This window comes from Scyliorhinus torazame, chromosome 21, assembly GCF_047496885.1.
Source record: "Scyliorhinus torazame isolate Kashiwa2021f chromosome 21, sScyTor2.1, whole genome shotgun sequence".
NCBI lineage: Eukaryota > Metazoa > Chordata > Chondrichthyes > Carcharhiniformes > Scyliorhinidae > Scyliorhinus > Scyliorhinus torazame.
This window is the reverse complement of record NC_092727.1, coordinates 68,864,006-68,890,224: the sequence shown is the minus strand read 5'-3', so window position 1 is coordinate 68,890,224 and position 26,219 is coordinate 68,864,006. Positions and strand designations below refer to the sequence as shown.

Here is a 26,219-nt window from a genome sequence, read left to right as displayed (position 1 = left end):
CACGACACTTCCGATCCATTCCAGCAGGAGACAGCTCAGGGCACAGAGCTCACAGCAAGCCACTCAGACATTCACCATGCGCTGAGTGCCTCTCCAAGATAGTGTTAGGGCTGGGTCCACAGGTTAGAGGGTACTGAACGAACCACAGTAACCAGTTTACAAATGTTAATATTGTTAGTAATAAAACGGAGTTGTACCTTCCGCAACCGTGTTGGTTCGGCTGTGTAGCAGAGCACCCAGCACGACACAGTGCACTGAGGCACAGCCTACCTCTGCAGATGGTGTGGGAGGAAATGTAGGCCAGCACAGATTCTTTTGCTGAATAATTTGAGAGAATCCTGTGAATAAATGGCTGAGTGCCTCGAGACAAAACAACATTTCACAGCCCAGATATAGACCAGTCCCTGGCACAGATTTGGGTGCCAATTGTTTGCGGTGTGATGTGCATGACAGAGCTGTGCGCAGTGGGGGGTTCAGCATTGGGAAGCAAACATTCAGCACCGAGGGTAGGACAGAGGTAGCTTTCAGACTCTCTCGCTTCTGTTCCCAGCCTTTGAAATAACAGCAACGTTAAACTTTAATCCTGTCTCTCTCTCTCTCCACAGCAGCTTCCAGACTAGAACAGCTTTGAGTTTTGATTTCAGATTTCCAGCCATTGTATTGTTTCACTTTGTAGTCAGCCAGTGAGTCCAACCTCTACAATAACACCTGACTTTTACACAACACCTTCAATGTCATAAAACATATCAACCATCAGAGCATTATAAACCAAAACCAGACATTAGGAGATATTGGATCAGATGACAAATGCTTGCTCAAAGTTTTAAGGAGCATCGGAATGTAGAGTGAGAAAGAGAGGCGGACAGATGTAGGGAGGGAATTTCAGAGGATGAGGAAACCGAAGGCATGGTCACCAATGGTGGAATGGTTAAAATCCGGGCGATTCCAGAGGCCAGAATTGGAGCCGGTATCTCAGTGACTGGAGGAAATTAAAAATATCAGGGCAGACGAGACAATGGAGGGATTTGAAAAGAAGGATGAGAATTTTAAAATTAAGATATTGCTTGACATGGAGCCAAACACAGGAGTGATGGGTGAATGGGAATGTTAAGACATGGAGGAACTGCAGAGTTTGTGACGAGCCCCAGTTTGCACAGGATGGAATGTGGGAAACTAGCCAGGGGTGTTTTGGAATAGGGTAGAATGTGGGGCATGAAAGGGGGAAAGTCGTGCAGTGTGCGCAGGAGAACTTTCTGGAACAGCATATTTCCAGTCCTACCAGGGAGGAAGCTGTGCTAGATTTTGTCCTGGGAAAAGAGGCAAGCCAAGTGGAGAACATCAGAGTCGGGGTGCAATTGGGAAATAGCGACCATAATATAACATTAAGTTGGAAAAGGATAAAAATCAGTCATGGATTAGGATCCCAAACTGGAAAAGGGCAACTTTTAGGAGTCTAAAAATGAACTGGGGCAGGTTGATTGGAAATGCTCCATCTGCCATCTCTCCGCCCAAGTCTCCAAACAATCTAAATCCTGCTGTATCCTCTGACAGTCCTCATCGCTATCCGCAATTCCACCAACCTTTGTGTCATCTGCAAACTTACTAATCAGACCAGTTACATTTTCCTCCAAATCATTTATATTTACTGCAAACAGCAAAGGTCCCAGCACTGATCCCTGCGGAACACCACTAGTCACAGCCCTCCAATCAGAAAAGCACCCTTCCATTGCTACTCTCTGCTTTCTATGACCTAGCCAGTTCTGTATCCATCTTGCCAGCTCACCTCTGATCCCTTTTGATTCACCTTTTGTACCCGTCTGCCATGAGGGACCTTGTCAAAGGCCTTACTGAAGTCCATATATACAACATCCACTGCCCTACCTGCATCAATTATCTTTGTGACCTCCTCGAAAAACTCTATCAAGTTAGTGAGACACGACCTCCCCATCACAAAACCGTGCTGCCTCTCGCTAATATGTCCATTTGCTTCCAAATGGGAGTAGATCCTGTCTCGAAGAATTCTTTCCAGTAATTTCCCTACCACTGACGCAAGGCTCACCGGCCTGTAGTTCCCTTGCTACCTTTCTTCAACAAAGGAACAACATTGGCTATTCTCCAGTCCTCCGGGACATCACCTGAAGGCAGTGAGGATACAAAGATTTCTGTCAAGGCCTCAGCAATTTCCTCTCTTGCCTCCTTCAGTATTCTGGGGTGGATCCCATCAGGCCTTGGGGACTTATCTACCTTTTTTCAAGACGCCCAACACCTCGTCTTTTTGGATCTCAATGTGACTCAGGCTAGCTACACACCCTTCTACAGACTCAACATCCACCAACCTTCTCTTTGGTGAATACTTGGGTTTATAATAGAGGCATTGAGTATAAAAGCAAGGAAGTAATGCTACACCACTACAAATCATTAGTCAGACCATTTAGAATATTTTGTTCACTTTTGGGTAACTTATTTAAGGAAGGATGTTAAAGCCCTGGAGAGAGAGTGCAGAGGAGATTTACTGGAATGATACCAGGAATGAGGAATTTTAGATTCAAGATTAGAGAAGTTGGGCTTGTTCTCCTTGGAGCAGAGAGAGGCGACCTTATTGAGGTGTTCAAAATTTTTAACAATTTTGACAGGGCAAAGAAGGATATTCTGTTTCCACTACTTGGTAGGTCAGTGACTGGGGTCACAATTGCAAGATGGTCAGCAAGAGAGCTCGGAGTGAGATGCGGAGAAACCTCTTTACTCAGTTGTTGGGGTTTGGAATGCGCTGCCTTGGAGTGGTGGAGGTGGATTCCATAGGAGGTTGCAAAAGAGAGCTGGATATATATTTGAAAGTGATGAATTTAGGGGGTTACGGAGATAGGGCTGGGGAACGTGACTAGCTGGGTTGCTCTTTCGGGAGATGGTGCAGATACGATGGGCCAAATGGTCTCCTTCTACACTTTAAAATTCTTTGATTCTCTCAGTCGAGTCTAGAGGTAATAGAACAAAAGAACAAAGAAAATTACAGCACAGGAACAGGCCCTTCGGCCCTCCCAGCCCACGCCGATCCAGATCCTTTATCTAAACCGGTCACCTATTTTCCAAGGATCTACTTCCCTCTGTTCCCTGCCTGTTCATATATCTGTCTAGATGCATCTTAAATGATGCTATCGTGCCCGCCTCTACCACCTCCGCTGGCAAAGCACCCACCACCCTCTGCGTAAAAAACTTTCTACGCACATCTCCCTTAAACTTTCCCCCTCTCACCTTCAAATTGTGACCCCTTGTAATTGTCACCACGACTCTTGGAAAAGCTTGTTGCTATCCACCCTGTCCATACCTCATAATTTTGTAGACCTCAATCAGGTCCCCCCTCAACCTCCGTCTTTCCAACGAAAACAATCCGAATCTACTCAACCTTTCTTCATTGCTAGCACCCTCCATACCAGGCAACATCCTGGTGAACCTCCTCTGCACCCTCTCTAAAGCATCCACATCCTTCTGGTAATGTGGCGACCAGAACTGCACGCAGTATTCCAAATGTGGCTTAACCAAAGTCCTATACAGCTGTAACATGACCTGCCGACTTGTACTCAATACCCCGTCCGATGAAGGCAAGCATGCTGTATGCCTTCTTGACCACTCTATCGACCTGCATTGCCACCTTCAGGGTACAATGGACCTGAACTCCCAGATCTCTCTGTACATCAATTTTCCCCAGGACTCTTCCATTGACCGTATAGTCCGCTCTTGAATTAGATCTTCCAAAATGCATCACCTCGCTTTTGCCTGGATTGAGCTCCATCTGCCATTTCTCTGCCCAACTCTCCAATCTATTTATATTTTGCTGTATTCTCCGACAGTCCTCCTCGCTATCTGCCACTCCACCAATCTTAGTATCATCTGCAAACTTGCCAATCAGGCCACCTATACCTTCGTCCAGATCATTTATGTATATCACAAACAACAGTGGTCCGAGCACGGATCCCTGTGGAACACCACTAGTCACTCTTTTCCATTTTGAGACACTCCCTTCCACCTCTACTCTCTCTCCTGTTGCCCAGCCAGTTCTTTATCCATCTAGCTAGTACACCCTGAATCCCATACGACTTCACTTTTTCCATCAACCTTCCATGGGAAACTTTATCAAACGCCTTACTGAAGTCCATGTATATGACATCTACAGCCCTTCCCTCATCAATTAACGTTGTCACTTCTTCAAATAATTCTATTAGGTTTAAGACATGACCTTCCCTGCACAAAACCATGCTGCCTATCACTGAGAAGTCTATTTTCTTCCAAATGTGAATAGATCCTATCCCTCAGTATCTTCTCCAACAGTTTGCCTACCACTGACGTCAAGCTCACAGGTCTATAATTCCCTGGATTAACCCTGCTACCCTTCTTAAACAAAGGGACAACATTAGCAATTCTCCAGTCCTCCAGGACCTCACCGTGCTCAAGGATGCTGCAAAGATATCTGTTAAGGCCCCAGCTATTTCGTCCCTCGCTTCCCTCAGTAACCTGGGATAGATCCCATCCGGACCTGGGGACTTGTCCACCTTAATGCCTTTTAGAATACCCAAAACTTCCCCCTTCCTTATGCCGACTTGACCTAGAGTATTTAAACATCCATCCTTAACCTCAACATCCGTCATGTCCCTCTCCTTGGTGAATTCCGATGCAAAGTACTCATTAAGAATCTCACCCATTTCCTCTGACTACACGCATGAATTCCCTCTTTTGTCTTTGAGTGGGTCAATCCTGTCTCGAGTTACCCTCTTGCTCCTTATATACGAATAAAAGGCTTTGGGATTTTCCTTAACCCTGTTAGCCAAAGATATTTCATGACCCCTTTTAGCCCTCTTTATTGCGCATTTGAGATTTGTTCTACTTTCCCGATATTCCTCCAAAGCGTCATCAGATTTAAGTCGCCTAGATCTTATGTATGCTTCCTTTTTCATCTTAGCTAGTCTCACAATTCCACCCGTCATCCATGGTTCCCTAATATTGCCATTTCTATCCCTCATTTTCACAGGGACATGTCTGTCCTGCACTCTAATCAACCTTTCCTTAAAAGACTCCCACATTTCAAATGTAGATTTACCCTTAGAGCTGCTCCCAATCCACATTCCCTAGCTCCTGCCGAATTTTGTTATACTTGGCCTTTCCCCAATTTAGCACTCTTTCTTTAGGGCAGCACGGTAGCCTTGTGGATAGCACAATTGCTTCACAGCTCCAGGGTCCCAGGTTCGATTCCGGCTTGGGTCACTGTCTGTGCGGAGTCTGCACATCCTCCCCGTGTGTGCGTGGGTTTCCTCCGGGTGCTCCGGTTTCCTCCCACAGTCCAAAGACGTGCAGGTTAGGTGGATTGGCCATGATAAATTGTCCTTAGTGTCCAAAATTGCCCTTAGTGTTGGGTGGGGTTACTGGGTTATGGGGATAGGGTGGAGGTGTTGACCTTGGGTAGGGTGCTCTTTCCAAGAGCCGGCGCAGACTCGATGGGCCGAATGGCCTCCTTCTGCACTGTAAATTCTATGATAATCTATGACCACTCTCGTCTTTGTCCAGGAGTATTCTAAAACTTACGGAATTGTGATCACTATTCCCAAAGTAATCACCAACTGAAACTTCAACCACCTGGCCGGGTTCATTCCCCAATACCAGGTCCAGTACGGCCCCTTCCTGAGTTGGACTATTTACATACTGCTCTAAAAAAACTCTCCTGGATGCTCCTTACAAATTCTGCTCCATCTACGCCTCCAACACTATAGGAGCCCCATTCAATGTTGGGGAAGTTAAAATCTCCCATCACGACCACCCTATTGCTCCTACATTTTTCTATAATCTGTCTACATATTTGTACCTCTACTTCACACTCGCTTTTGGGAGGCCTGTAGTAAAGCCCCAACAATGTTACTGCACCCTTCCTATTTCTTAGCTCTACCCATATTGCCTCAGTGCTCGAATCCTCCATCTTGCCCTCCTTAATCATAGCTGTGATATCATCTCTGACCAGTAATGCAACCCCTTTTACCTCCCTCTCTATCCCTCCTGAAGCATCTATACCCTGGGATATTTAGTTGCCAGTCTTGCCCTTCCCTCAACCAAGTCTCCGTAATACCAATAACATCATATTCCCGGGTACTAATCCAAGCCCTAAGCTCATCTGCCTTACCTGCTACACTTCTCGCATTGAAACAAATGCACCTCAGACCACCTGTCCCTTTGCGTTCATCATCTCTTCCCTGTCTACCCTTCCCCTTAGTCACATTGAGTTTATCATCTAGTACCTTACTGGCTTTAGTTGCTGCCTCTTTACTGCCCTCTAACTTCCTAATCTGGTTCCCATCCCCTTGCCACATTAGTTTAAAACCTCCCCAACAGTGTTAGCAAAAGCACCCCCTAGGACATTGGTTCCAGTCCTGCCCAGGTGTAGACCATCCGATTTGTAATGGTCCCACCGCCCCCAGAACCAGTTCCAATGTCCCAAAAATCTGAATCCCTCCCTCATCTCTCAAGCCACATATTCATTCTGACTATTCTTGAATTTCTACACTGTCTCGTGGCACTGGTAGCAATCCTGAGATTACTACCTTTGAGGTCCTACTTTTTTAAACTTATCTCCTAACTCCCTAAATTCTGATTGTAGGACCTCATCCCGTTTTTTACCTACATCGTTGGTGCCTATATGCACCACGGCAGCTGGCTGTTCACCCTTCCCCCGTCAGTATGTCCTGCAGCCGATCCGAGACATCCCTGACCCGTGCACCCGGGAGGCAACATACCATTCGGGAGTCTCGTTTTTCGACCACAGAAACGCCTGTCTACTCCCCTTACGATTGAATCCCCTATGACTATAGCCCTGCCAGTCTTTTTCCCGCCCTTCTGTGCAGCAGAGCCAGCCACGGTGCCATGAGCCTGGCTACTACTGCCTTCCCCTGGTGAGTCATCTCCCCCAAATGAAGGCATTAATGAGAGTTTCAGCAGCAGATCATAGAATTTACAGTGCCGAAGGAGGCCATTCAGCCCATCAAGTCTGCACGGCCCTTGAAACAAGCACCCCACTTAAGCCCACGCCTCCACCCATTCCCACAACCCAATAACCCCACATAACCTTTTGGAAATTAAGGGGCAATTAGCCATGGCTAATCCACCTAACCTGCACATCTTTGGACTGTGAAAGGAAACTTACGCAGACACGGGAGGAAAGACACGGTGATGCAGTCACCCGAGGCCGGAATTGAACCAGTGTCCCTGGAGTTCTGAGGCAGCAGTGCTAACCAGTGTACCAACGTGCCGATCAGCTGATATGGGACAAATTTGGGTGAAGTTACGGATGTGGAAATAAACAGTCTCAGAGATGGCACCAATATGTACTCCGAAGCTCACCTTAGTGTTAATTATAATTCCAAGATTACAAAGTGTCTGGTTTAACCTCAATGTTACCAAGGAGAGAGAGATTAAGCCAATAGTTTTGAGTTGAGGGGGGACTGAAAACGATGGCTGTCATTTTCCCCCCGATAGTTAATCGGAGGATATTTTTACTCATCCATTTGATGGAGTTGATTTATTGTCACGTTTACCGAGGTACAGTGAAAAGTATTGCTCTGCGTACATTCCAGACAGTTCGCTCCATACATGAAAAAAATCATGGGAAAAAAAATGCTGCCTGTCGGATAAGCAGTCTGATAATTTAGCAACAGTGGAAGAGTCGAGAGCAGTGATGAAGTCGAGCTGGATGTTGTCAGTGTAGATGTGAAAACTAAAACAATGGTTTTGAATGGTGCGGCCGAACGACGTGCAAATAAAAACTAGAAAGGCAACAAGGATAGACCCTTGGGGAACACCAGAGGCCAAGCTGCAGGAGCAGGAAGAGAAGACATTGGAAACGATTCTCTGGCTATGATTAGATAAATGGGCGGCACAGAGTTTACTACTGCTGCCTCACAGTACCAGGAACCCGGGTTCGATTCCAGCCTTGGGTCACTGTGTGGAGTTTGCACATTCTCCTCGTGTCTGCATGGGTTTCCTCCCACAGTCCAAAGATGTGCAGATTAGGTGGCGTTACGGGGTAGGGCGGGGAGTGGGCCTGGCTAGAGTGCTCTTTCAGAGGGTCAGTACAGACTTGATGGGCTGAATGGCCCCCTTCGGCACTGAAGAAATTCTATGATTCTAGAAGAACGGAACCAGAAGAGAACAGTCTCACACAGCTGGATAATGGTGGGAAGGCGTTGCACCCAGATAGTGTGGTCAACTGTGTCGAAGGCGACACGCAGGTTGAGATGGAGAAGGAGGAAAAGTTTACCTTTGTCACAATCACACAGGATGTCATTTGGGACTTTGACAAGACTTGTTTCGGTAATGTGGCAGGAGAGGAAAACCTGAGTGGAGGGATCCAAACATGGAGTTCTGGGCAAGGTGATCCGGAATAGGTGGGCAGAATGAGCTCCTTCTGCACTGTAGGGATTCTTTGATTCTATGACCACGGGTCAAAGAACTTGAGAGGAAAGGAAGATTGGACATCTAACGTAGAGGTGGGGGTGCGGTTGAACAAATCAATAGCTGTATAAATGTTGAAGTGAGTAGAAGGCCAATGATCTCAGCCTGTATCATCGGGAATCAGCCAATGAGCCCGCCCTGTACACCTGGAATCAGCCAATGAGCCCAGCATGTACACCTGGAATCAGCCAATGAGCCCAGCATGTACACCTGGAATCAGCCAATGAGCTAACATCGCTATTCTGCCCTCAACATATCTTCCCATCCAACCGCTATGACGTCATGCCAACGCAAATCACTACTGGTTTACAAAGAAACAAAAAACACTGATGACCATAAAAAATGGCCCTAGACTAGTGAGAGACAAGCCCTGGCAGGGTCCCCTGGCACTGCCCCTGCCACCAGGGTCAGGCCTTATGCGGTGCCCCATGGGGGAGGGGGATCCCCTTATATTTGGTGGGGTGGGGGGGGGGGGGCATGCCTGATGTTTCCTGGGTAGGGGGTGGTGTGTGTCCTAATGCCTGTGAGAAGGTTGGAGAGGCCAATGTCCATGATGGGGGATGCCCCCCTTGAAGGTTGGGGGAAGTCCTCAGTGTCAGAGAGGGGGGGGGGGGGGTTGTTATTTTTAGCACTGATTGGAGCGCCCTTTAAAGATGGGAGCCTAGGATTGCATTCTCCACCAGCGGGATACTCTGTTTTGCCGGCAGCCTGGAGGTTTCCCAACGCCGTGGGGATGCCCCACAATGGGAAACCCCCAATGACCAGCTGGCGCAACAAAGCATCCCACTGGCGGGGTGAAACAGAAATGTGGCACGGCGGGATGGAGAATCCAGCCCTTGATCTTTGTGGAGCCAGCCTTGGCGGCGCTATCAGGCCTTACCCTGCCAGAGTGACGGTGAAAACCATGGGTGTGCAGCTGGAGAGACACACCGGCTTTCAGTCTGAAACTGACACTCCGGCAAACTTTGGGAAAACTCTGCCCCTAGATTTCCAAATATCTGACTGAATGCTCCATGTGTGGGCATAATTTCAGGAATTCAACCGCATGATTTCCCAGTGTGCAGTTCTACAGTTAAGGTTGGAATCAGCATGCGGTCAGGACATCTCCTCCTCTTCTATTGCCCCAGGTGCCTGAAGTGTAAGCTGTCCAACTCTCTTCCACTGGTGGGGACAATACTCCTTTTCAGTGAACATTGCAAGTGCATACTTGCTCCATCAATGACCTTCTGATGTAACCGAATTTGGCAGCAGCGAGTGAATTAAATTCACTGTTTTAAAGAGAATTACTCTGGCTGCACTGAGCATTTGCAATTATAACGACATGCTTCACACGACATGAACGAGACAGATAACAACTCCCATACAGACACAGCTCGCTCAGATTGGCTACAACTGTCATGATATTCAAGTGAACATCACAGCACATATACACATACATAATGATAGACAGAGCAACGGACCAATTAGCACACATAACACGACAGACAGACAAGAGCAGACAAGAGCAGACACAGTACAAAACAAGAAACACAACACTTCCTGGGCAGTCCATCAGGAGATGGCACAGGGCAAGGACCTCAAAGCCAGACACTCACACAGTCACCACGTGCGGAGTACCAAGTTTGTTATATAAATAGTTTAAAGGAATAAAACTGCGTTGTACCAATCGCAACCGTGTTGGTTCGTCTGTATCTCAGAGCACCCAACACTTCAACAACCTGCAGCAAAATATTTCCAGAATTATTTCTTGTTCTCGCTTTAGTTCTGTCCTCTTACAAGGTACTGGCAATTTTTAAAAAAGATATTGGATGGGATTCTCTGGTCCCCCATCCGGGTGTTTCTCGGTGCTGAGCCGTTCGCTGGGCTGCGGGATTCACCACTGTCGCTGCTTGACAATGGGATTTTCCACCCCATGCTGCCGGGAAACCCGCGGGCAAAGGAGCGCTCCCGGCGGGAAAAGGGAATCCCAACCGTCGGAGAATTCTGGCCATTCCCTCAGAACGAAGGAAGAAGGCATTCAGCCCTTCTGCCTCCTCCACCATTCAATCACATCATGTTTTAACTCCATCTGGAATGAAGAGCTTGTCAAATGAGGAACGGTTGAGGACTCGGGGTGTCTACTCGTTGGAGTTTAGAAGGATGGGGGGGGGGGGGGGGATCTTATTAGGGCAGCACGGTAGCATTGTGGATAGCACAATTGCTTCACTGCTCCAGGGTCCCAGGTTCGATTCCCGGCTTGGGTCACTGTCTGTGCAGAGTCTGCACATTCTCCCAGTGTCTGCGTGGGTTTCCTCCGGGTGCTCCGGTTTCCTCCCACAGTCCAAAGATGTGCAGGTTAGGTGGATTGGCCATGATAAATTGCCCATAGTGTCCAAAATTGCCCTTAGTGTTGGGTAGGGTTACTGTGTTCGGGTGGAGGAGTGGACCTTGGGTAGGGTGCTCTTTCCAAGAGCCGGTGCATGATGGGCTGAATGGCCTCCTTCTGCACTGTAAATTCTATGAAACTTACAGGCGTGACCTGAATAGAGTGGACGTGGAGAGGATGTTTCCACTTGTAGGAACTAGAAGCAGAGGACACCATCTCAGACTAAAGGGACGATCCTATAAAACAGAGATGAGGAGGGATTTCTTCAGCCAGAGGGTGGTGAATCTGTGGAACTCTTTGCCGTCGAAGGCTGTGGAGGCCAAATCACTGAGTGTCTTTAAGACAGAGATAGATAGGTTCTTGATTAATAAGGGGATCAGGGGTTATGGGGAGAAGGCAGGAGAATGGGGATGAGGAAAATATCAGCCATGAGTGATTGGCGGAGCAGACTTGATGGGCCGAGTGGCCTAATTCTGCCCGTATGTCGGATCTTCGCAGCTTGGTTCAGTAACCCTTAATAGAGCTGTGAAACCAAAATCAACGCGAGAGTGGAAATTACAGAGGTGATAATCATCTAGTCTTCCTCAGACACAGGGGCAGTGCCAGACAACTTTTTGAATGTGACACCCTGGTTCAAAATGGGGTTCAAGAGTGAAGCCGGAATCTACAGACCAGTCAGTTTGACTTCAGTGGTAGGGAAGCATCTGGAAACTATCATTTAGGCAGCACGGTAGCACAGTGGTTAGCATTGTTACTTCACAGCTCCAGGGTCCCTGGTTCAATTCCTGGCTTGGATCACTGTGTGGAGTCTGCATGTTCTTCCTATGTCTGCATGGGTTCCCTCCGGGTGCTCTGGTTTCCTCCCATAAGTCCTGAAAGACGTGCTGTTAGGTCATTTGGACATTCTGAATTCTCCCTCGGTGTACCCGAACAGGCGCTGAATGTGGCGACGAGGGGCTTTTCACAGTAACTTCATTTCAGTCCTCATCGCTATCCGCAATTCCACCAACCTTTGTGTCATCTGCAAACTTACTAATCAGACCAGCTACATTTTCCTCCAAATCATTTATATATACACACTACGAACAGCAAAGGTCCCAGCACTGATCCCTGCAGAACACCACTAGTCACAGCCCTCCAATCAGAAAAGCACCCTTCCATTGCTACTCTCTGCCTTCTATGACCTAGCCAGTTCTGTATCCACCTTGCCAGCTCACCCCTGATCCCGTGTGACTTCACCTTTTGTACTAGTCTACCATGAGGGACCTTGTCAAAGGCCTTCCTGAAGTCCATATAAACAACATCCACTGCCCTACCTGCATCAATCATTTTTGTGACCTCCTCGAAAAACTCTGAGACACGACCTCGCCTTCACAAAACCGTGCTGCCTCTCACTAATACGTCCACTTGCTTCCAAATGGGAGTAGATCCTGCCTCGAAGAATTCTCTCCAGTAATTTCCCTACCACTGAAGTAAGGCTCACCGGCCTGTAGTTCCCTGGATTATCCTGGCTACCCTTCTTAAACAAAGGAACAACATTGGCTATTCTCCAGTCCTCTGGGAAATCACCTGAAGACAGTGAGGATCAAAGATTTCTGTCAAGGCCTCAGCAATTTTCTCTTGCCTCCTTCAGTATTCTGGGGTAGATCCCATCAGGCTCTGGGGACTTATCTACTTTAATATTTTTCAAGACACCCCACACCTCGTCTTTTTGGATCACAACGTGACCCAGGCTATCTACACACCCTTTCAACCGGGGTTGGTATTTATGTCCAGAACTTCAGAGATGGTGCTCTTTGGCTCCCAGGAATTGTGCTGGGGATGACAGGGCTCGTGCCACATAAGGTCAAGACTCCAGGGAAGACTTTGCATAAAAGCATCAACCATCAACCACTGCCTGCCTCAGAGGACATCTGGCCAGGGACGTTGGTACCTCCACTATCTCAGGGAACTCCTTAGTCAAGGGGTGGAACCCACCATGGCCCAAAGCCCGGACCATCAAGAGATGGCGACTCTGCCTCAGAGATGGACACTGGAGCTAAACCTCTGGCAATAGCCCTTTGGAGATCGTCTCGGAAAGGCAGTCTACAAACCGCTACATGCCACCCGACCCAGACCCTGCCGCTGGCTGACGCTCAACCGTGTGCAAAGCAGCGCAGAAGGCCTCCTCAGTTTGTGGCAAAAGAGGAATTGATGGACTGGGGGGGGGGGGGGGGGGGGGGGGAGGGTGTAATAACCCTCATGAGGCCCAAGGGGATACCCGGATTGATCTCCCCGTGGAATATGAGCTTCTCTGCTGGCGGGCGGAGGCCCGCCCAGCTGGGGCTCACAAGAACCCAGTATAAAGGCCGGCCCAAATAGGGACCGGCCTGTTGGTTGTCCCAATGGGATTGTTCTCTGTAAATAATTCACTGCAGACTTTTGTGACCATAAATAAATAGGAGGTTCACGTTACTGCTTGGCTTCCTAGCTCTTAATAGCACCCTTGTTCTTCCTGATATATATTAATGATCTAGAATGTATTGTTCAGGATTCGATTTTAAAATTTGCAGATGGTGCAAAGATTGGAAACTTTGTCAACTGTGATGTGGATAGTCTTGAACTTCAAAAGGACAGAGACAAGTTGGTGGATTGGGCAGACAAGTGGCAGATGGAGTTCAATGAAAAAAAGGTTTGAGGTGATTCATTTTGGCCGGAAGAATGTGGAGTGACAGCAAAAAATAAAGGAGAAACTCGCCAGGAACAGAGGGGCCTTGGTGCATATGTACATAAATCATTGAAGGTGTCAGGGCAGGGTTGAGAGAGCAGATAGTGTCTTAGGATATATTAATAGGAGCATTGAGTACAAGAGTAGGGAGAGCATATTGAACTTATAGATGACATTAGTTGGTCCAGGTCTGGAGATGGTGCCCAGAACTGGGCGCAATCTCTGACTAAGGATGTGAAGGCATTGGAAAGAGTACAGAGGATATTCACCAGAATGATTCCAGGAATACGGAACTGTAGCTATGAGATTGGAGAGGTTAGGACTGTTTTACTTTGGGCAAAAGAAGGCTGAGTGGAGACTTGATAAAGGTATTCAAGATCCTGAGGGGTATGGACAGGGTAAATAGTGAGAAACTTTCCCCATTGAAGAGAGCATCAAGAATTTGAGGGCACAGATTCAAGACAATTAGCAAAAGGAGGACAAGTGATGTGAAGAAAAATGTTTTCACTCAGAGGGTGTTTGGAACAGACTTCCTGAGAGGGTGGCAGAGCCAGCTTCGATCGAAGGTCAATGAGGATATATCAAACATGGTCCTCAATTGCGCGACCTGCCAGCGCTTCCAGCCTGCTCAGCCCAAAGAAACACTCTAGCAGCACGAGATCGTAACCTCTCTGTGGTCTAAGGTCGGCGTTGACCTTTTTCACTACAATGGGCGTGACTACGTCTGATAATCGATTACTTCTCCAGTTACCCAGAGGTAGTTAAACTGTCTGACCTAACATCCAGGACTGTCATAAAGGCCTGCAAGGAGGCATTTGCCAGGCATGGAATCCCGCTCACGGTTATGAGCGACAATGGTCCCAGTTTCTATAGTCAAGAATGGTCCAACTTCGCAAAGCAATACCACTTCCAGCACATCACCTCGAGCCCGCATTACCCGCAATCTAATGGGAAGGTCGAAAAAGGGGTCCATATCGTGAAGCAGATGCTCTGTAAGGCTGCGGATTCAGCTTCGGACTTTAATCTTGCTCTTCTGGCGTACAGAGCAACCCCTCTGTCAAACGGTATGTCTCCGGCCCAGCTCCTTATGAATCGTAACCTGCGGACGACTGTTCCGGCCATTCATGTACCTGACCTGGATCACCTTCCAGTGCTGCAAAAGATGCAGCTGATCAGAACCCAGCAAAAGCTGACATATGATGCTCATGCTACTGATCTGCCCGTGCTCTCTCCAAAGGATGCTTTCGCATCAAGTTGCCTGGTGGAGGCTGGTCACTTCCAGCTGCTCCCAGGTCATTTGTGGTTTGCATGGCTGATGGCGCAACAGAAGGGCACTATGCAAACTTGCCTGCCCACCACCAGATTTCACGTTCCCAGATGTCCTTCTGCCTTATCCGGACACCTCGCTCCACGAGGCCACCATTCTGGCTGCATGCCAACCTGTCAAGACACCATCATCCCCGCCTCCACCTCTCAGGTGGTCCACAATAATCCAACGACAGCCCCAACGACTGGACTTATAAATAGTTACTTTGTATATATACTGTTACGTTTCTGCACGCGAGACACCTTACATGTACATGTATTCACTCACCAATTGCTGTATATAGTTACTTTTGTAAATATGTCGTATATGCTCCAAGCAGCTGACAAAAGGGAGGGGGGCGATGTCATAATATGCACCATGCATACCATGAGGTTAAAGCAGGCAGTGACAGACACCCAGGTGAGCCAATCAACATACAGAACAGAACACGACCAATCATCAGACACGACCAATCACCAGACAGAACATCAGAGGGGGGCTTCAACTATAAAACACACGAGGCATCAGCACTCTGCCTCTTTCCACTGGTGACAACTGTAGTGACAGTCAGGGTGTACAAATCATTCAACACCTTCTACACGTGGATCAGAGCTAGCCTGGTCTAGATAGTTAATGTTAGTTTACTTAGAGTAGGAGAGAGTCAACCCACAGGCAGCTGTGTGCTTCGTTTCTGAAGTTCAATAAATCTTATTGAACCAACGCCTACGTTTGGTGTATGCTTGATCATTTCACTGCATCATGTTGCAGTCCGCGTTACCTCAGGGTGAATAACACGACTGCAGGCGAGCACGCCCTGTTGCAGGCGAGCACGCCCTGTTGCAGAATACACGTTTTAGTGCATGATGCAACTGACCTGGGGTGTGCCAGGACATTAATGGAAGATGATGGGTCACCATCATGCGAGGCTTTTTCCCTCCAAATAATTTAAACACTCAACATTGATTATACAAAACAGAAACCAAGTAACAGGAGAGAAAATGGAGTGAACACATGCAGAGCTCATCAGATGGGTATGAGAGGTGGATAATCAGAGCTAGAAGATCGCTACATATTTAAACAACGCCTACAAAGGTAAAGACGAATCTTTCAACTCCTTCCAAACTCATCTCCGTCTACTAGTGCTATCCTGCAACTTGTGACATTGCTGACTCCATGATCACGGAGCAGATAGTTTTTGGAGTTCACTCTGATCCTCTGAGAGAGCAGCTTTTAAAAATCAAGCATATGGCCCTGCTAGTCGTGATTGAAACGTGGACAGTGCATGAGCACGCCAAAATAAATCGGTATTCCCACTACAAATCGGCTGAAACTGAGAAACTTGCCTCCCATGAGGCAGAGTGTGCAGTCCATCGCCTGGATACAGCACCTGAGTCTTGATGAAAGCGACCATTTCGCGCGCTCTTCCCGGGGCCCCACGCATGCGCGATGTGAATGGGATAACAAAGCGGACGATCACCACAGTGCGCAGGTGCGAACGTCTGCCGACCGCACTGCACATGTGCGGCGACGCACGGAACTTAACGATGTCACGATGTGCCCGAACTGTGGCACCGCCCATTTAAAGAAACACTGCCCTGCAAGATGCAGGCGCTGTTTAAATTGCGGGAAGCCTGGACACTATGCAACCTTGTGCAGGTCTGCAGCACCAGTCAAGGGCCAGCGCACCCAACAGAGCGTTTGGAGTGTCCAGCCTGGTTTACAGGATTCTGATCCTGGCAGCGTCACGGATCCAGAGGACGATTTGTCTGGAGTCCCCCTACCAAGTGGGCATCATCACCACGCGTGAACATGCCTCGCCGACATAGTCACGAAGCCTACCCATCCTCACGGTGGATTCTGCGGACGAATGGCGCGCGGTGATGCAAGTAAATCAATGCTCTATCCAGTTCAAGCTGGACACAGATGCTTCTGCCAATCTTTTTTCAGACGGATTTCAACCGCATTAAAAAGCCACCCAAGCTTCTTTCCAGCAGCCTGCCAGCTCCTGGACTATAACGGAAATGCCATCACAGCACTGGGATCCTGCCATCTGCTTGTCTCCGACAGAAGCGTTCACGCAAGGCTAAGGTTTGAAATCGCCAAGCCAGACAGGGCCTCCCTGCTCAGTGCACAGGCATGCAAGCAGTTAAACCTGGTGCAGCGGGTCTACACGATGACCTCCCTCAACGTGGATCTTCAAGCCGGCATTGATGACATCCTCGCTCAGTATCCGGATGTATTTGACGGGATGGGCACTCTTCCATATCGGTACAAGATCCTGCTGCTCGATGGTCTGTGTAAAGGGGGAGCTGCGCATCTGTATTGATCCCAGGATCTAAACCAGAATATCATGCGGGAACACTACCCCATCCCGAAGCGGGAGGAACTGATAAGTGAGATGCCACACACCTGGTTTTTCACGAAATTGGATGCATCACACGGGTTCTGGCAAATCCAGCTCGATGGGTGCAGCAGAAGATTCTGCACCTTCAACACACCGTTTGGCAGGTACTGCTACAATCATATGCCGTTCGGCATTGTTTCGGCCTCGAAGATCTTCCATAGAGAATCATGGAGCAGATGATGGAGGGCATAGAAGGGGTTTGTGTGTATGTGGACGACGTTATCATTTGGTCCACAACCCCCGAAGAGCACATCTCTTGTCTCCAGCAGATGTTTCGCCGTGTCCATGCCAATAGCCTCAAGCTGAACAGGGCGCAGTGTTCTTTTGGCATGTCAACACTGAAGTTCTTGGGTGACCAGATATCTCAGCAGGGCGTGCGCTCGGACACAGACAAGGTCAAGGCCATTGAAGCCATGAAGACCCCTGAAGACAATACTGTGGTGCTGCGCTTCCTAGGAATGGTGAACTTCTTGGGCAGGTTTATCCCAAACCTGGCCTCACACACCACGGCCCTCAGACACCTGGTGAAAAAAGGTCTACTGCCTTTGAGTGGCAGGCAGCTCATCAAGCAGAGTGGTTGGAGCTGAAAGCCAAGCTCACCACTGCACCTGTATTGGCTTTTTTTGATCCCGACAGGGAAACGAAAATCTCAACAGATGCGAGCCAGGACGGCATCAGCGTGGTGTTGCTCCAGCGCGATGACACCCCATCCTGGGCTCCGGTTGCCTACGCATCACCGGCGATGACACCCACCAAGCAGCGTTACGCCCAAATCGAAAAGGAATGCCTGGGCCTGCTTACTGGAATTCTCGAGTTCCACGATTAGGTCTACGGCCTGCTGACATTCACTGTCGAGTCGGACCACAGGCCTCTGGTCCACATTATCCACAAAGACCTAAATGACATGACGCCCCGGCTGCAGCGCATCCTCCTCAGATTCAGACGGTATGACTTTGAGCTAGTGTACATACTGGGCAAGGAGCTCATTATTGCGGATGCTTTGTCCTGCTCCATAATCTTGCCTGCCGACCAGCCGGCGTTCGTCCAGCAGACCGAATCACAGGTGCAGCTGTGGGCCAGCAACCTCCCGGCGTCGGATGAGAAGGTGATCCGCATTTGCAACGAGACAGCAAGGACCTGCTTCTGCAGCAGGTCATGCACCACCTCACCGATGGCTGGCAAAAAGGGCAGTGCCCCCAATTCTTCAATGTGACGGACGACCTGACGGTGGTTGATGGCATCCTCCTCAAGCTGGACCGCATTGTCATTCCGCTCAGTCTCCAGTGCTCCGGCAAATACACGAGGGGCATCTGGGTGTCGAGAAGTGCAGACGCAGAGCCAGGCAAGCTGTCTACTGGCCTGGGATTAGTCAGGACATCTCAAATATGGTCCTCAACCGTCTGACCTGTCAACGCTTCCAATCAGCACAGGGCAAGGAAACGCTTCAGCAGCACAAAATTGTGACCTCCCCATGGTTCAAGGTGGGCATCGACCTCTTTTCACGCCAACGGTCGTGACTATGTGCTCATCATCGATTATTTTTCCAACTACCCAGAAGTTGTGAAGCTCTCAGACCTCGCGTCCAAGACCGTCATCAAGGCCTGTAAGGAGACGTTCTCCAGGCATGGTATTCCCCTCACTATCATGAGTAACAACGGTCCTTGCTTCAGCAGCCAAGAGTGGTCAAGATTTGCCCGGGTATATCAGTTCATCACGTCACTTCAAGCCCGCATTACCCGCAGTCCAATGGGAAGGTTGAGAAAGGGGTGCACATAGTGAAGCAGCCCATCTGCAAGGCCGCGGATTCTGCTTCTGACGTCAACCTTGCGCTGCTGGCGTACAGGAAAACCCCTCTGTCTACCGGCATGTCACTGGCTCAACTCCTGATGAACAGGGACCTGCGGACGACTCTTCCAGCCATACACTTGCCTGATCTGGATCACCTCCCGGTGCTGCAGAAGATGCAGAAACTCAGGGACCGGCAAAAGCAGGGCTATGATGCTCATGCCACCGATTTGCCTGTGCTATCCCCGGTGGATGCGGTTCGGATCCAGCTGCCTGATGGAGGCTGGTCAGCTCCAGCGGTTGTTGTCCGACAGGCTGCTTTTCGATCGTACGTTGTGCGTATGGCTGATGGCTCTGTTGTACGGTGCAACAGACGGGCACTGCGCACAGTTGTCCGCCTGCAACCACATTCTTCGTTGTTTCCATCTGTTATTGTGCCACCTCCTGATACCTCAAACCACAAAGCCACCAGTCTGGCTGCAATCCCGCCTATCAAGCGGCCATCGTCCCCACCACCACCTCTCCAGCGGTCAACCAGGATCAGACGCAAGCCCCAGAGACTGGACTTATGAACATTTGTTTTGTTTGCTATGTTCTGTTTTTGCACATTAGACACCTGTTTTCATATGTACATATGTTTTCAACTGCCATCTCATGTAAATACGTTACGTTTTTTGGCCTACACATGTAAATATTTTCACATAGGCTGCAGAAAAACTTTACAAAAGGGGAGATGTCATAATATGCAGACATGCACTTAATGAGATACAGACAGGCAGCTAATGAGCACAGGGAACAGGACGTAACCAATCAGCAGGCAGAACACTTGGGGGTGGTTTCCCACTATAAAAGGCACGAGGCACTCACTCTCCGCCTCTTTCTACTAGGGACATCTACAGTGTGAGTCCGTTGTACATAACGCATACAGCACGTGGCTAAGAGCTAGTCTGGTTCAGTTGAGGATTCTCTTGCAGCCAGTCCGGATGAAATGATCAGTCGAACACCTCGTTACTTTAACATGTTTATTTCTCGGCGCCGGAGCTAGGACCACTGTGTCTCTCCAGAGTCACAATAGCAAGTCCAAGTCAATACATCTAACAGCAGGATTTATACATTTTTGGTTCATTTCTGAGGGCAGCTCCCTCGCATTCCTATCTGTGTTCGCAGCTCAATTATAATTCAGCCCCCCTCAATCATAATTATCTTGAAGCCTAGTGCACCCATTCCCAAGGCCGTTATTGCACTTTTGTCTGGTTCAAAACCACCTTGTTATCAGAAGCCTCCTCAGCTTGCCATCAGAAGCCTGTAAGGGTCTGTCTTGACATTTCTTCACACAAAGCTTTACCTAACATTTTGTTTTTCCCATAAAGTTCCAATCCATCTTGAGCCAAACTCTCATTTATCGATCAGCCAAACTCTCACAGTCAGATAGAGAAATCACACTTAGGTTAGCAGAGAGTCGAACTCAGAGAACTGTGCTAACTGTGTGACAGATTCAATAAATCAAATTGAACTAACTTCAAGGTCTGGAGTCTACTAGCTGCATCCAGTTGCAGCCCGTGTTATCTTAGTGTGCTTAACACGACAGGGGGGTGGGCCTCAGGCAACGTCCTGAGGCCGTCTATATGTGACGCAGTGTACTCACTCGTGTTGGAGGGGGTGGAGTATCGTGAATGCGGCACCGTCCCCAATTCCGTCAGAAATTTGGATTCTCCGGCAGGTCGCCAAACGCGATTTTGGCGAACAGAGACTCCAGACCCTCAGCTGGAGCCGAGACTACAGCTGATAACCCTTTGATTTTGGTTCCAGCCTCATAATATCAGCAAAGCAACTTTCCTGTGAACCAACCTCAAAATCAACATGGTTCCTGTACCATTACTACACCTCCAGCATCATCAACACTGCCCCAAATCCAAACTAATTTAAGAAGAAACAACTTGCTTATTTCTCAGACTGGAGGTCCGGCTTTAATCTCGGACTCCTGTCACACTCTACTGGGCTATTTTGATTCTGTGAAATTGTGTCAAAGCGCAAAGGAGCATTTTAAATAACCTCTCCTAGGAACATGTGACAATTCAGCCCCTTTAGCTATTTCTGCAAATTAATTAGGTGATGCTTGATCAATATCAACCCATCTACCGCCCTTGTCTAACCAAAACCTATCAATTCCAGCTGTGAACATTTTCAATTGACTCCAGCCTTAACAGCTTCTTAAGGGAGGCAATTTTCCACAACCCTTCCTGTGAATAAGTGCTTCCTGACATCACTTCTGAATGAATCAATACAGTGCAGAAGGATGCCATTCAGCCCATCGAGTCTGCACGGATCTTCTGAAAGAGCACCCTAAATAGGCCCACTCCCCTGCCCTATCCCCATAACGCCACCTAACCTGCACATCCTTGGACTTCCATGGAAGGAAACCGGAGCACCCGGAGGAAACCCACGCAGACATGGAGAAAAAAGTGCAAACTCCACACAGTGATCAATGTCTGAAATTGAACCCTGGTCCCTGGCACTGCGAGACAACAGTGCTAACCACTGTGCCACCCTACATGGCCTCATTCTAATTTTAAGAATACGATCCCTTGTTCTGAACTCAGAAAATAGTTTCTAATTATTTTATCAAATCCTCTAATCATTTTAAAACACCCAATTAGATCAGTACTCAAGGGTATGCAAGCCTAGTCTATGGAACCCATTCTCATGTAACCATTTTAGCTCCACTTTCACTCTGGTAAATGTGTGCTGCACCCCCTCAAGTCAATATCACCTTCCTGAGGGGTGTCAAGCAGAACAGAACATAATGTTCTAAATAGAATAGAACCAGAACTCTCCGAACTGGAGCAAAGTTTCCATCCCTTTGTATTCCAATCATTTTGAGATAAAGCATCCCATTCATTTTGAAATGAATTTTTGTAGCTGTTCACTGCCTTTTCATCATCTCAATACATGTATGGGTATTGAACCCACGCTGTTGGCCTCGCTTTACATCACAATCCAGCTGCCCAGCCATGTGAGCTGAACAGGCCCCAACGCTGCTACAATATCTCTCAGTATCGGTCCTCCTTCTCCCTTTCCAATCATCCTCCCTCTTCTCAAGACATTATAAATTGGCATATTTTTCTCCCAATAACGCTCCCAAATACCCTTTCAGTTGAACTTGTGCCCCAAATTCACTCGTTTTATCCCTTACACTACACACATTAGTGTATATGACACAGAATCTATAGCCCTGAAACAGACCACTCACCCAATTGGTTCATGCAATGCTTATATTCCAGATCCCACCTTATTTCATCTAACCTTATTTCATCTAACCATCAGTACATCCCGCTACTCCTTTCTCCATCATGCGCTCATCTAACTTCTCCTTAAATATCTATCTGTGCAAATTCATCTCAATTGTTCCATCCGTTAGCCAAGTTCCACATTCTAAAAATTGATAGAATCAGCGAAAGTTCATGGCACAGAATGAGGCCAGTCTGCCCATCGTGCCTGCGCCAGCTGGAAATCGAGCCCACAGCCTAATCGCACCTTCCAGCATTTGGCCCGGACCCCTGCAGGGTGTGGGACTTCAGGTGCAAATCCCAACACCTTTTCAATGATCTCACAACACCAGGTTAAAGTCCAACAGGACTCATCTGAGGAAGGAGCTGCGCTCCGAAAGCTCATGATTCCCAACAAACCTGTTGGACTTCAACCTGGTGTTGTAAGACTTCTTACTGTGCCCACCCCAGTCCAATGGCGGCATCTCCACATCATTGCCTGTTAAATGAGATGAGGGTCTCTGCTTCTCAAACCCTTTCAGGTGGCGAGTTCCAGACCCCCACAACCCTCTGGATGAAAAACAGGTTTCCCCACCTCCCCTCTAATCTTTCTACCCCCCCCCCCCCCCCCCCCCCCCCGAGTCACTGACCTCTCTGGTAAAGTAAATACGCCCTTTCCATCCACTCTATCTGGGGCCCACACCGTTTTGTACATCTGAAATCAAAAAGATCATTGAATCCCTACAGTACAGAAGGAGGCCTTTCTGCCCATCAGGTCTGCATCACCCTTGAATGAGCACTCTGCCCATTTATGAGTGGCCACCTCGCCCTCTCCCTGTAATCCCATAACCTACCCTGCACATCCCTGGTCATTAAGGGGCAATTTAGAACGGCCAATCCACCTAATGCACATCTTTGGACTGTGGGAGGAACGCCAGCCTATCCGATCTTTCCTCATAGCTGCAACTTTTCCATCATACTATCAAGTCTCTTCCGCACTCTCTCTAATTGCGTTTCTCTAAAATTCCATCTTGGATTTATCAGTAACTATCTTATATTTGTGTCCTCTAGTTTGGGATTTTTCTGCATCTTCCCTACACCCACACTGGAAACCCCTGCAGAGTAAACACCTCTAATCCAGCCACTCTGCCGGCTCGCTTTTCCAGAGAAAAAAAGCTGCAGCCGGTTCAGTCTTTCCTGATGCTGACAGCTTCTCATTTCTGGCATAATACCTCTATTTCATTTTTGCACCTTTTCCAGCGTGCCCATGTCTTTTTGGAATGTGGAGGCTCAGACTGGGTTCAGAGGGAAGATCGAGTGACAGATGCTAACCTGCCAGCTTTTGAGCTGATTCACAATTTCACTCACCGCACCATTTGCTTTTCATGATTTTAATCAGTTAGTTTGGCATTATTTCCTCAATTTTATAAAAATCTGAACCTGAAATATTTATATTGTTGATCCAGGCTTTGGTCACTTCTCTTACCTTTGGGTTATGTTTACTCTATTTGTATTCCTATCTCCCCCTCCCCCCACTGGTTTCGACAGCCCTGGATCTCGATGGAGGTGAAAGTGTATTTGCATACGTAACAGTGACAGGAAAACATTTGTTGACCTGAATCCTGACCGCAGTAAATCTGAATCTCTCCTCAATTCACCATTTTACCTCAGTCTGAGCGCCAGGCTGTTTGATGGAACATTAAAGGGGCTTCTCGGGCAGAGAGGAGATTGCTGCTCATTCTCTACCTGAAAGAAACTGAGCGCCAGGGAACAGCCCTCTCTTTCTGGTTAATCAGTGCTGTTTGCAAATTGGCCCAGTCGGCCCTGGAGTTTGACATCCCCCGAAATAGTGACGGGCACGCATTTGTATAGCACCTGTCACATCCTCTGGGGTCTCCCAATGGACTTTGCCAAGGAAATTATCTTTATAAACAAGGCAGCCAGCTTTTCAGAACTTCGGATAAAGTTGTTGCATGAGCCAGGTTGATAATGAAGTTACAAAAACTTTAAAGGATTGAATGGTCGACGCAACTGAAACATTCCTGGTTCATCCTTTGCACAGCCACAATCAGTGTTATAACCCCCTCCCCACCCCCCACGCCCTTCCCCTGCTGCCAGTCATTCCAGACTGGGCACATTCCTGCCCACTCTGCTACTTACCAACTTTCCTGAAGGCTTTCAGAGCGAATTTCTTGTGATCCGGCTCCGACTGTGGGAGCTCCGAAGCCCGGGACCTGGTGCCGATCATGGTGAGCTGCCTTGTCCCTGCAGAGCCGGGCTCTGCCTGCCTGCCGCCTGGGCTGCACTGCCTTCAGCCTCTGTGCCTTCAGCGCTCCTTCCTGCCCCCTTGGCTGGGTGCCCGGCCGGAGCTGCAATCTGCCCTTGTGAGGGGGGAGTCTGAGCTGCTCCTCTCAGCCCCACACCCTGTTCAGCATCCACCTCCTCTCAGCTGCCCCGTCCCTGGGCACAAAGTCTCCTCCCTTGAAAATCTTCCTGCTGCTGCTGCTGCCGCCTGGCTCCTGCTCATCAGAAGCTTTCTCCCCGCATCCCTTTCCTTTATAATCCTGGAATTCCGCTCATGTGACTCTCAGCTTCTATATAAGGGAAAGGATCGCCCTCAGGTGGGGTGAAATTGGAAAGAAATTTCAACAGCTTTCTTTTCACCCCCGCCCTGTAAGTGCTGAATGCTCCCATTCACTCCGGAAAATAAAGAGCAGCCCATTGGCCGGATGCCATGTCCATATTTCCAGTTCGTGTTCAGCTCCTGCCGTGCCCAGAATCAGTTCGGACCAGATCCTCGCCCATAGGTGGCCCCTTCACATGGCCCTCCACTTGTGACAGTCTCATACAAATCACCACTATTAAACCTTTATTTGTAAAAACTTGTTTTTTTGCATAAATTATTCTCCTTGGTGCCAAGCAGGTTAAGGTGAGATTTTTAAATAGAGGGGTGGGTTTATTTTTAAACTGAGAAACTGCTTTCAGCCGCACCAGGGTCAGTAATCAAAGGACAAAATTAATGCAACTGGTAAAATAACACTAGCCACATGAGAATTATTTTTAACTTTGAAAGTTATGATCAGGAATTCAGAAGCAGATTCGATAATAAATGAAAATTAGAGATAGTCTCCTCTAAAAATGTGGGTAGTTGGATTCGCAGCTTTCGTGGGGTTATAGAATCATAGAATTTACAGCGCAGAAGGAGGCTATTCGGCCCATTGAGTCTGCACCAGCCCTTGGAAAGAACACCCTACCCAAGGTCCACACCTCACCTCCACAACCCAGTAACCCCACCCAACCTTTTTGGACACTAAGGGAAGTTTAGCATGGCAAATCCACCTAATCTGCACATCTTTGGACTGTGGGAGGAAACCGGAGCACCCGGAGCTCCCACGCAGACACGGGGAGGAAGTGCAAACTCCACACAAACAGTGACCCAAGCTGGGAATTAAATCTGGGACCCTGGAGCTGTGAGGGAACTGTGCTAACCACTATGCTACTGTGCCCGCCCCCCTAGTTAGTACAGACACTGTAGCCAAATGGCCTTTGCCTGTGTTGTATCCTTTTGTTTCAAGAAATTCTAGTGGTGTGATGGACCCACCCCATGGTCATCTGTGACAGGACATTAACTCTCCCTTATCAGTATCCTTGGCCCTTCAGCACAGCAGCAGAGCCTTGGCCCCAGTCCACAATGATGGGATATATAGAGCACCTGGGGCCGCTTTAGCTCAGTTGGCCAGACAGCTGGTTTGTGATGCGGAGTGAGGCCACAGTGCGTGTACAATTCCTGTGCCGGCTGCGGTTATTCATGAAGGCCCCAACTTCTCAACCTTGCCCCTCGCCTGAGGTGTGATCCTCAGGTTAAATCACCACCAGTCAGCTCTCACCCCTCAAAGAACAAT

General features: G+C 48.4%; 1 protein-coding gene across 1 annotated transcript in view; it reads right to left on the bottom strand.

Annotated features, from left to right (window-relative positions):
• LOC140398337 (1-phosphatidylinositol 4,5-bisphosphate phosphodiesterase delta-3-like) overlaps positions 1 to 24,955 on the bottom strand; it is a 175,436-nt gene extending 150,481 nt beyond the window's left edge. Inside the window, exon 1 of the mRNA XM_072486918.1 lies at positions 24,478 to 24,955. Coding sequence (XP_072343019.1) covers positions 24,478 to 24,565 — 88 coding nt within the window. The 5' untranslated portion in view covers positions 24,566 to 24,955. The remainder of the gene's footprint in view (positions 1 to 24,477) is intronic.
• Between the last annotated feature and the right edge of the window lie 1,264 nt (positions 24,956 to 26,219).